Source organism: Salvelinus alpinus, chromosome 24 (assembly GCF_045679555.1).
Source record: "Salvelinus alpinus chromosome 24, SLU_Salpinus.1, whole genome shotgun sequence".
NCBI lineage: Eukaryota > Metazoa > Chordata > Actinopteri > Salmoniformes > Salmonidae > Salvelinus > Salvelinus alpinus.
In genome coordinates this window covers 27,935,049-27,947,488 of record NC_092109.1, presented here as the reverse complement: position 1 = coordinate 27,947,488, position 12,440 = coordinate 27,935,049, and the positions used below count along the sequence as shown (strand labels likewise).

The following is a 12,440-nucleotide window of genomic DNA, read 5'->3' as shown; positions in this document are numbered from 1 at the left end:
TGGTTCATACATCAGTCAGTCTCCCCCTCTGTCCCAGAGACCACACAGTAGTGGCAGAGGTCCTTTAAATGAGCCTTTGCACATAGCCTTCAAAACACCACAACTGCATCAGTGGTTGCTGGGTTGCTTAGCAACTGGACAGCACATAAGATCCCTGCAGAAAGCCTACTCTTCTGTATAAAATACATATCGTCTGATTGTAGCATGTGATGTGCATATGAGTAATGATATGATTATCATTCAAATAAATACTTTATAAAATTGTTTCATGCTATTAAAAGTATTGATGCTCAAGTGGCTGCACGAGTGTGTATGTGTGTGTGTTTCCTTCAGTGAGTAGCCTATGAGTGTTGCTGTGTGTTCAAATATGTGGTAAAGTGGTATAAATGCATGAAAACGCATCGGGACACACTCGCAGCATTCTAATGGGTTGCAGGGGGAATATAATCATATGGGCATCAAATCTCTTCATTCATTGGCGATTCAGTGGATAGGCTGCTGCTGAAATTTCTCCTTCGATTTCAGATTTGTTTAATTCATTAAACATGAGCATTTTATAGAATGCATTAGGCAGAACTTATTTCCCACGAAATAGTGTAGGCTACAAGGGAATTTCAACACTTGTTTTCACCAACAATGCTCTTGCGGGTGTTTCTCGATCTGTGTCATTATTTGCTCAGCGCTTCGAGGAGAAGATGAGCGAAACATGTTAAGGTATTCAATCGAGAGATAAGGTTGGAGAACGGAGATGACTGGGATTTTCAATAGGTTATCCTTTTTGACATTAAATCCGATGTTGTGATACATGCATTGGCCGATATATATGACGGGTCATCCATATTTCTCTGGATCTAATTTTTTCACCAGAGGGGTGATATAGCCTGCTCTGACGTCTGCATTAGATATTGCCCAGTGCATTTTTTTCTTCAGTGACTTTGAGTTGAGAGAAGCAACTCTACATCATCATCAACAAAAAGGGAATGAAGATTTCATTTGTCATTTTTTTACCCTCCGCTGCCCCTCACCCCCCAACGTTTACAGCTAAAACAAATCCTTAAACACATCATAGCCTATATTGTGGAACAATCTATAGAGCCGGAGCACCGCTGGAACCATGTTTATTCCGCAGGTTTGGACTGGGAAATTGCAACTAGCAATTTAATCAACAAGGCGCTACTGTTCTTTATAAATCGTCTCTCATTTTTGTCGGACTTTTTAGTTTTTAAGGAAAACGACTTGTTATCACTTTTTGAAAGTCTTCTGTAGGCAGTTTTGAGCAAGATGTCGGATCTTCTGGTGTTGGTTGAGGGGGTCTGTGACCTGCACGGATTTCCATAGCTTGGGAAAACAGCTGGGACCAATTACGAGGTTTAAACACACGCATGTTTTTTTATAAAGCCATTACATGACCAAATGTATCATATTTTTTTTTTCAGCAATTTCTTTGAATTGCTTTTTTAAAACTTTATTTTCACAATTTTCTTTGGACCACAGGCGGTTGGATTATTGAAACTATATAAGGATTTGTGGAAATGTTGGGTCCTCAAGAAGATAAATTATGTGGAATTTTCTCTACTTTGGCGGCTCTGTCCTTCGTTTGCTTTGCTCAAAGGTAAGAGAGCATTCCAAGATGTATTTCCATAAGAGCAAAGGCTTATCATAAAGCTGCCGTATAGGAAGCTAAAAACACACTGTAACCAGTTTTTCTCGGCACCGACATTAAGGCGACATTACTCATATTGCACTTATACGAAACCCTTTTCTGCGGCGCACACGTCTGTGTGTGGGAGCAAGGGATGCGCGTGCATGCTGTCTATTGTAAAATGCACTCCTTGATCCAAATTGTAAATAGCGGCTAATTGGCTAGGGCGAGTATCAATCCTATTAAATAGATAGTCATACTGAACATACCCGATAATTAGGCAGTATTAAGGCTGGGTCCATTAAATTAGCCATATCATTGATCAATCAGCATGACTAGCTGTTTAATGGATGTTGCCAGAGGAATGTAAGCCACGTCCTTACCTTCATTTAAGACATGGATATTAACTATAGACTGTATAGGCCTACTACCGATTCATAATTGATCAGGAGGAGAAAATCAAACCAAAACGCCTGTCAGTCATTTAAAGTAGGTCATCATCACTTCTAAATTAGATTAAACCTTTTAAATGCAATATTCACACTACTCTTCAGTCCTTCAATATTGCGTATTTTGAGCACCTGTAACCGCCCTAGGGGAGATGCTGAAGTAGGCTTAACTATAGATGGACGATTTCTTGACCAATATAGGCTTTGTCATGTTCAGTGTAAATGAAGACATCATGTAGGCCGATAAAAATAAGGTTTATATTCACCACGTTACCATGGTATATTCCCAGCTGGGCTACAATGCATTATTTTTAAAGAGACTGACAACATTCTCCCGCTAATCAAGTAGAGGGGGCCCCAAACTGGGTCTTCCATTTTGCCATTTCGATTTCATAGAGGCCTTTCGTGACAGGAAATATACGGGAAGTTCGCAAATTACACTTCACACGCGCATACAAGCATCGACAAATCTACTCTTTGATTTCATACTTGTTATTGCCTCATGAACCATGTGGTTAATTACATTGTTATTCATTGTTAACAACTAACATATCAGGCCGTTCGTTTAATTAGAGCTATTATCTCAAAATACTTATTTTTTCTCATGGTCCTACTGACACTGCCATGCATTTAGATCGGATAGAGGTGAATAAGAGTGGAATCTTTAGCATGCCAGGTGTAGCCGAATTCAGATCCCCTCAAGACAACAGGCTTACCAATTAGAAATGTTGAAATCATCTTTTAGGTTTGGTATTGAATATTGAGCACGTTGAAGGCTGCAAGTGTATTTTGAACATATTCAAAAGTAGGCTAACTGAGCTTCAAGTTGAGTTTCCACTCAAGGCTCCTGACAGGGTCTTAAAACCGTGATGTCTTTCCTCAGCACCTCCACTGGACAAACTGGAATATCTGTGGCCAAGGCCACCGTGGACAAGTTGCTGAAGGGGTATGACATCCGTCTAAGGCCTGATTTTGGAGGTATGTGAGATATACTGTACCTGTGCTGTGCTTGAAACTGAAACCCCACTCCCCCTTCATCAACAATGTAGGCTATTGGGTCCTTATTTTCCTGAATCCAGTTGAAATGTTAGCCTTTGGAACAGCAAAGGCAGATGCTTTGAGGTGACTGCAACCATCTCATTGCTATGCATCTATTCATCACCACATATGGAAGATGGATACTTCTCTAGAAGTGGGGCACACGCATAGAGAACCAGTCTAACACTATGTTTCTTGGCATGGAGCTATATTGAAGGATTGTGAACCAAGGGTTGAAAATGTACACAAAGTCTTTGGAATAGAAAATTACAACAAACTTCAGAAAGAGGCTTTGATGCAGCTTGTGCCAAAAGCAATTAATAGTAGGGTCTAGTATACTGTTAGAGAGTAGTATACTAGTATACTGTTAACCATAGAGTACAACATAATGGGTTGAAACACTAGTTTCTCTCTCTCTCTCTCCCTCTCTCTCTCACTCGCTCGCTCGCTCCCACTGTCTCTCTCGTTCTCTCTCTCTCTCGTTCTCTCTCTCTCTCTCTCTCTCTCTCTCTCACTCTCTCATTTAGCCTGCTGGTCATTAGTGGGAGCAGAACCTTTGAATGATGCTTTGCTTAATGGTCTACACTTGAGATCACCATAAAAACAGTGCAGGAAGCTTTTTTTCGTCCAGCTCTATCCCTGCTTTGCAGCCCTAGTCAGTTCCTATTGCTCCTCCACACTGCAGCACACTAAGTTGTTAGTCTGAGCGTCCCGGGCAGGCAGTGGCAGCGCCTCTTCCTCCAGCCACGGCTGCCTCGGGCCAGGGAGCTGTAGTCCATCACATCCTGATAACTCCATCATCAGTCAGCCACTTCTCTCCTGACACAACTGCTGATCAACTTCAGCTCCGGAGAGCCAAAAGAACTTGGCCTGCCTTCTAACTGGTGCCCCATGCTGGACTCTGACAGTGTGGCTATTGTGCTGTAAGTCTGAACCAGAATAGAGAACTCCCAGTCCGAACCAGAACAGAGAACTCCCAGCCCAAACCAGAATAGAGGAAATTGGCTTAGAACACTATCCTTGTTGAGGATAGAGGCTGTAGTTTAAATGGTTGCCCAGGGTGCTGCCGTGGGAACCAGTTGATGTGTGGTGGCCTTAACTCTGGTAGCTCCGCATGAAAAGCCCAGGCGGCACTCACTCCACACAGCCCCCTGTCCTCTCTCCTCTTCATTGATCTCTGAGCCAAACTGGAATTCAACTGACAGAGCCTTAAAATGGTCAACACAACCCAACGCCAGGCTTTCACACACTATCCCCCCAACAACCACCTCCCTCCACTACTCAGGGGGATCATATCAATGGGATTTCATTCTCTATGCTTTTGTTTAAGGACAAACTAGTAAACCATTACGTTGTAGCGTGAATGACAACTGTAGGGCTGAAGGGCTACTGTGACTTTTCTCTACCCGTATCTGGGTCCAATTTTGCAGTTTATTTACATACAGTACGATTAGCAAGGTAAGCTAAATGGTGAGACCACAGTATGCTAAGATAGTATTGTGACACAGCCTAGAAAAATCATACGGATGATATTGTACGTCTGTAATGAAACAATAAAGACGTAGCTTTTCCAACTCACTGTACTCTCCTCTGATATGTTCCTGTAGTATTCAGTGTTGGGTTAGCTGCCGATGGTGATGCCTTGTATTTCTCTCCTCTGACTTCCTGAGTGGCGCAGCTGTCTAAGGCACTACATCACAGTGCTAGAGGTGTCACTACAGACCTTGGTTCATTCCCAGGCTGTGTCACAACCGGCCGTGATCGGGAGTCCCATAGGGCGGCGCACAATTGGCCCAGCGGGTTTGTCCGCTGTAGGTCATCATTGTAAATAAGAATTTGTTCTTAACTCTACTTAATCACCCTCCCGGATCCGGGATCCTCCTCATCAGAAACACTGACTAGCATAGCCTAGCCTAGCACCACAGGGAATATCATATAATATAATTTCATGAAATCACAAGTCCAATACAGCAAATGAAAGATAAACATCTTGTGAATCCAGCCAACATGTCCGATTTTTAAAATGTTTTACAGCGAAAACACAACATATATTTATGTTAGCTCACCACAATAGCGCAACACACAACTCCATTTTGTCACCGCAAAGATAGCTTTCACAAAACCCACAAATAGAGATAAAATTAATCACTAACCTTTGAACAACTTCATCAGATGACAGTCTTATAACATCATGTTATACAATACATTTATGTTTTGTTCGAAAATGTGCATATTTATAGCTACAAATCCTGGTTTTACATTGGTGCCATGATCATAAATGGCACCAAAACAGCCAGAATAATTATAGAGCAACGTGAAATACATAAATACTCATCATAAAACTTTTATGAAAAATACATGTTGTACAGCAAATGAAAGATAAACATCTTGTGAATCCAGCCAATATTTCCGATTTTTTAAAGTGTTTTACAGCGAAAACACAACATATATTTATGTTAGCTCACCACAATAGCCCAAAACACAACGCCATTTTTTCACCGTAAAGATAGCTTTCACAAAACCCACAAATAGAGATAAAATTAATCACTAACCTTTGAACAACTTCATCAGATGACAGTCTTATGACATCATGTTATACAATACATTTATGTTTTGTTCGAAAATTTGCATATTTATAGCTACAAATCTGGGTTTACAACGCAGCCATCGTCACAAATAGCACCAAATTGTCCGGAGAAATTTTACACAGCCACGTAATCTAACCAAAAAACTAATCATAAACTTTGCTGAAAAATACATGTTGTACAGCAAATGAAAGATACACTGGTTCTTAATGCAACCGCTGTGTTAGATTTAAAAAAATAACTTTAGTACAAATCACAGCATGCAATAATCTGAGACAGCACTCAGCCATTCTCCGCCATGTTGGAGTCAACATATTCCACAAAAATACGAAATAACATCATAAATATTCTCTTACCTTTGATGATCTTTCATCAGAATGCAGTGCAAGGAGTCCTAGTTCCACAATAAATCGTTGTTTTGTTTTAGAATGTCCATTTCTTCTGTCGAATTAGCAACTTTGGCTAGCATAATGGTGCTCACGTGTCCATGAACGCTTGGCGCATGGAACGAAAAATTCCAAAAGTCATAATAAAAGTCGAATAAACTGGTCAAACTCAGTTGAAAATCCATCTTTATGATGTTTTTCTCATATGTATCCAATAACGTCCCAGACGGAGCATTTCTTCTTGTCTACCTAACGCATTGCAGAAAATGATATGGTGCTCCCAGGTGCGCAGCAAAATACTGCCAATATGGCGGACCTGTCACTCCAAAAGCTCTCATTCGGTCCCACATCAGGCTAGACACCTCATTCAACATTCTACTGCCTGTTGACATCTAGTGGAAGGCGTATGAAGTGCATACATATCCATAAATACAAGGCAATTGAATAGGCGAGGCCTGTCACAGAGACCCATTTCAGAATTTTCACTTCCTGTTTGGAACTTTGCCTTCCAAATGAGTTCTGTTTTACTCACAGATATAATTCAAACAGTTTTAGAAACTTCAGAGTGTTTTCTACCCAATAGTAATAATAATATGCATATCGTATGATCTAGAACAGAGTACGAGGCCGTTTAATTTGGGCACTATTTTTTCCCAAAGTGAAAAGGGCGCCCCCTATTTGCAAGAGGTTTTAACTGACTTGCCTAGTTAAATAAATAAAACAATTGTACTCCTTTATTTTTTTGTGTAGATGATTGGCTTTGGCTCTTACTTCTCAACAAATAGCCCATGGATGTCGTGTACTGTCTGACTGAGAAAGAGCCTTTGCTAAGAATCGAAACCACCCTGGTGCTCTGTTGAATCTGATTATGCATTGAGGTAACTAGACAGACAAACAGCACAGGAAAATAATACATTAAAGTGCTTGATGATGAGGATGGCTATGGTGGTAAGGTCAGTGGTTGGTTTATAGATGGCATTAAATTCATTGTATTGCTATATTTCTGTAATATTTTCTTGATTTGGCTTTGGCTAATGTTACTTGACAATAGGAAGAAATATGTAGAGAAATAAATGAAATAAAGCGATAGAGAGAGAGAGTTTATGATGGTAATCATCTCTTGTCTCTGTCCCTTCTTAGAGTAGAAAGTGAAGTGCATTTTAGAAATGTTGTTTATTTGTGTTGTTTCAAGCCTCTTCATTGCCTTTTTAAAATGCTACCGAGTCCATGGGCTATTTGTTTTCACTCAACCGTAAATGCTGTTGTGTAGTCAATATGCAAATGTAGGCCATTGTCAACTGCTGTTTTACATTTAGACAAGAATCTCTTAAATCATAAAGTACACTGCCATCTCTAATTGAACACATGTTTTTATGCACTTATGGACAGATATTGTATGGATTTATATAAAATTCTCACCATAAAAATTAAATGGAATCAGCTATTGTCTCAGCGATGCTGCCACTAAAGTGATTACCTTCTATAAAGGCTTGATTTACAACCTCTATTATCATGTCAGCTTTCAACAACCTTGATTTTTATGAGATTGTGGTTTGTCATTTGGAGCCAGGCCTTTCAACAAAGACAGGCCCATGTGACCCCACACACGGGCGGTCTCATGATGACAGAGACCATTTAAGGTCATCTCATACAGAACATGTCCCAAAGTTTAATTAGTCAAACTGAAAAGGGAAGCAGTTGCCTGGATACGCAACATGTCACACCCAAGGCCAGGATACACAAAGTGGAATTTTCACCCTTTTAGTTTTGTGGTTTGATAATAGGGTCTGTGAGAAAGATGTGGTGTGGTTTCAACAGTGACTAATGTGTTGCACTTTAATTTGTTTTAATTTCAACGATGTGAGGACACGTCACCATCCCTCTGTCACTGTAGGGAAGTCACAGCGCTGGGAGCATGTGGACACTACTAAAGCCCCTCCCACATAAATGCAGGCACGCTCTCTCTCTCTCTCTCTCTCTCTCTCTCTCTCTCTCTCTCTCTCTCTCTCTCTCTCTCTCTCTCTCTCTCTCTCTCTCTCTCTCTCTCTCTTTCTCTCTCTCTCTCTCTTTCATTCTCTCTCTCTCATTCTCTCTCTCTCATTCTCTCTCTCCCTCTTACCCTCTTTCTCTCTCTCTCTCGCTCTCTCTCTCTCTCTCTCTCTCTCTCTCTCTCTCTCTCTCTCTCTCTCTCTCTCTCTCTCTCTCTCTCTCTCTCTCTCTCTCTCTCTCTCTCTCTCTCTCTCTCTCCCTCTTTCCCTCTTTCTCTCTCTCTCTCTCTCTCTCTCTGCATGCTGGGAGTGTTTGGTGCATGCTGGGAATTGAATGATTGATTGAGTGAGTGCGTGTGTTGTGTAGAGTATAGGATATTCAGAACTTTCCTTCGGTTTTTTCTTTCTTGGTGGCATTCTTTGGTTTCTTCTGTGCATGATTAAGATTATTATATATTTTTTTTTTGTTGTGTGGTAGAATTAAGTATTTAGGTTTTTTCGTATCGAAATTACCTTGATTTTGGCGGGGATGGCTTCCACAATTGGAATGCCGTCCCTGTCACTTCGGCACGGCTTTAGGTGTGGAGCGCCTTGTTGATCGTATGGTTGAGCAGGGCGTACTTCTTAAGGGAATGTTTATTCAAGTTACCCCGCTTTTTTCTCCGTCAACAAGGGTAACGATTTCAAATGTACCACCGTTTATTCCAAATGAGCTATTGGAGCGCGAGTTATTGCGCTTTGGGAAGTTTGCAAGCTCAATTAAGGTTGTTCCGTTGGGTTGCAAACATCCGGCGTTGAAACAGGTTATGTCGTTTCGGCGACAGGTGTTTATGTTTTTGGACTCACCGGAGCAGACTTTAGAGATATCGTTTAAAGTCAAGTATGACAATAGAATGTATATGGCGTATGCTAGTACGGGTAGTCAACGGTGTTTTGAGTGTGGGGATGTTGGCCATAAGCGACATGCTTGCCCGAAAAGGGAGAAGGCAGAGGGAGGGGCGCAGGTGGTCATCGTAACGCCTGGGCCCACTGATGTAGGGAGAGGTGGGCTGACAGTGGTTGAGCAGCCACAAGCACCTGTTGCCGAGGAACAAGTTATCCGTGTTGAAGAGCCAGTTCCTCAGACTGGTGAGGAGGTGCCCAGTACGAGTACTGGGGCACAGGAGGGGGTTCATATGGAGTTAATCTCAAAGGTAGTGGAGGAGATGCCCACTACGAGTAATGGAGTACAGGAGGGGGTTCATGTGGAGCTAATCTCACAGGTAGTGGAGGAGATGCCCACTACGAGTAATGGAGTACAGGAGGGGGTTCATGTGGAGCTAGACTCCAAGGGAGTGGAGGAGATGCCCACTACGAGTAATGGAGTACAGGAGGGGTTTCATGTGGAGTTAGGCTCCCAGGTAGTAGAGGAAATGCCCACTACGAGTAATGGGGTACAGGAGGGGGTTCATGTGGAGCTGGGCTCTCATGTAGTGGAGGAGATGCCCACCACGGGTAATGGGGTTCAGGTGGGGCTAGTCTCCCAGGTAGTGGAGGAGATGCCTGGTACGAGTGATGGGGTGCAAGTGGGGAGTGTTGAAAGGGATGTGGTAGAGGGGAGTCAGTGGTCTGTGGCCTCAGCTGAGGAGGATCAGGAGAAGGATATGGATATCTCTTCTGATATGACAGCAGCTGGTGAGGACTCAATTTATGATCTAGAGGAGGTAAATGGGTTTCTGGATCAGACTTTTGGGAAATCTGTAAAATTGGCAGAATATTTTGATGTTGATAAGTTTGTGAGGTCAGCTGTGATGTTACAGAAGACGGTGGGGTTAGACCAGTTGAGTGAGAAGAAGCGGTTTCGCTTGAGGAAATTTGTTACTGCTGTTACAGCAGCAAAAGGTGGTGGGAAACGTGGTCAGGTTAATAAGAAAATATTTAAATAATGATGATGATCATGCTTCATAGGGTGTCTTTTTTCTCTTTGGTTTCTCTGTGGTATCTTCTGCTTTTCCTTTCTCTTTTCTACATGGAGGTACTAAGGGTGGGCTCTCTCAATATTAATGGGGGAAGGGACAGAAATAAGAGGGCTTGGGTTTTAGAAGAAATAAAACAGAAAAGGCTTAATGTAGTTTTCCTTCAGGAGACACATAGTGATGAGGATAATGAGGTTGACTGGGGAATGTGGTGGGAGGGGCAGCATATACTCAGTCATGGTACTAATTTCAGTGCTGGGGTGGCCATCTTGTTTTCCTCAGGTTTAGGGGTGACTGTGATATCTACAACAGAGATTGTCAAGGGTCGGGTTTTATTGGTCAAGGTGGATGTTATGGGGTTTTTGTTTGTTTTTTTGAATGTTTATGCTCCTAATGAGGGTACCGAGCGTCTTGTTGTGTTTGATAAAATAAAAGAAACCTTAAGACAGTGTGACCAAGAGGGGTGTATGGTTGTAGGGGGGGACTGGAACTGTACTGTGGATTTTACTGTTGATCGCAACGCTGAAGAACCTCACCTGCGGTCAGCCACTTTCCTGTCTGGCTTACTAACTGAGTTAGAGCTTTCTGATGTGTGGAGAGTAAGGAATGCAAAAGTTAGGCAATACACATGGTTGAAAGTGAATGAAGGTCGTGTCAGTGCAGCAAGGTTAGATAGGTTGTACGTATCTGATCAATACTGTAGTAGGGTTGGAAGGTGTGCCATTACTCCTGTGGGTTTCTCTGATCATCACATTATAACTGTTGATATTCATTTGTCCTGTCCACGAAGGTCATCACCTTACTGGTATTTTAATGTTAAATTGTTACATGATGTCAAGTTTTGTGAAAGGTTTTTGTTGTTTTGGGAAAAATGGAGGGTTACAAAAGGGAATTTTGAGTCCTTGAGACAATGGTGGGATGTTGGGAAGGCCCAAATACGAGTATTTTGTCAACAGTATACTGCTTTGTCTCAAATTGAAGTTAAAGAGACTATCAATGCCCTTGAACAGGACATCAAATCAATTGAATTGAAGCTGCTCACTCAGAATGACCCTGGACTAGTCATGAACTTACAGGACAAGAGACATGAACTGAGGTCGTTTCTGCATGAAAGAGTGAAAGGTGCCTTGATTAGGTCTCGTTTCGCTTCCCTCAAGGATATGGATGCTCCTAGTGCCTTTTTTTTTAACCTTGGACAGTCGACATTACAACGTAAACAGATGGTCTGCCTTCGTCTCCCTGATGGGAAGGTGACCACGGATGACAGTGAAATGCGTCAACATGCCGTGGATTTCTACTCTGCCCTCTATAAGGCGGAGGATTGTGACTCTCTGTGTACTGAACAGTTGTTACATGGTCTTCCTAAATTGGGACCTGAACAGAGAGTCGCATTGGACTCTGACATTACACTGCAAGAGCTGTCCACAGCAGTTATGCAGCTCTCAACAGGCCGAGCCCCTGGCATTGATGGTTTACCATCTGAGTTCTATAAGCACTTTTGGGGGTCTATTGGGGAGGATTTTTATGAAGTGGTGTGTGAATCTTTTCATGAGGGTTCTCTTCCTGTATCCTGTCAACGTGCGGTGCTTTCACTGTTGCCAAAAAAGGGGGATTTGGCTCTCATAAAAAATTGGAGACCTGTTGCTTTGCTGTGTGCAGAATATAAAATAGTTTCAAAATGTCTCTCAAACAGGTTGAAAGAGTATCTGGGATTGTTGGTCCACAAGGACCAGTCCTACTGTGTACCTGATCGCTCAATTGTTGACAACTTGTTTCTGATAAGAGATGTTCTAGACATTTGTAAACTGTCTGATGTAAATGTGGGTTTACTTTCTTTGGATCAGGAGAAGGCTTTTGACCGAGTGGACCACCAGTATTTGTTCAAAACGATGAAAGCCTTTGGGTTTGGGGATGTTTTTTTGTCTTGGATGAATTGAATGCCCAATTTCAGGGCAGTTATATAGTCTGGCGATTGAATCAATGCTTTGTTTTTTAAGAGCGAAGCTTACTGGTTTCTCTGTGCCAGGTGTAATGAAGGGTCCCACGATAGCACTGTCTGCGTATGCAGATGATGTGACAGTTTTTATTACAGGGGCTGAGGATGTTAAGGTTCTCTCAGACGCTTTAATGGTGTATGAGGGTGCCTCCTCAGCTAGAGTCAATTGGGGAAAGAGTGAAGCGCTGTGGGCAGGTCAGCTTCAGATAGGGTCCGCTCCACGGTTACCAGGGGGGCTTCAGTGGGGCAGAGATGGGATGAAGACATTGGGTGTTTTTCTAGGCTCTGATGTCTTTCAGAAAAAGAACTGGGAGGGTGTAGTGGAGAAAGTGTGTGCCAGACTGTCAAGATGGAAATGGGTGCTACCCCAGTTGTCTTATAGGGGAAGGGTACTGGTAATT

At 42.3% G+C, this 12,440-nt stretch overlaps 1 protein-coding gene across 2 annotated transcripts in view; it reads left to right on the top strand.

Moving 5' to 3' along the window:
- Positions 1 to 436: 436 nt before the first annotated feature.
- LOC139552476 (gamma-aminobutyric acid receptor subunit beta-4-like) overlaps positions 437 to 12,440 on the top strand; it is a 60,694-nt gene continuing 48,690 nt past the window's right edge. The window contains exons 1-2 of one of the 2 annotated variants that reach the window (XM_071364251.1): positions 437 to 1,612; positions 2,975 to 3,069. In XM_071364251.1, the coding sequence (XP_071220352.1) occupies positions 1,533 to 1,612; positions 2,975 to 3,069 (175 nt within the window). In that variant the 5' untranslated portion in view covers positions 437 to 1,532. The remainder of the gene's footprint in view (positions 1,613 to 2,974; positions 3,070 to 12,440) is intronic. The other variant, XM_071364250.1, reaches the window with a different exon arrangement.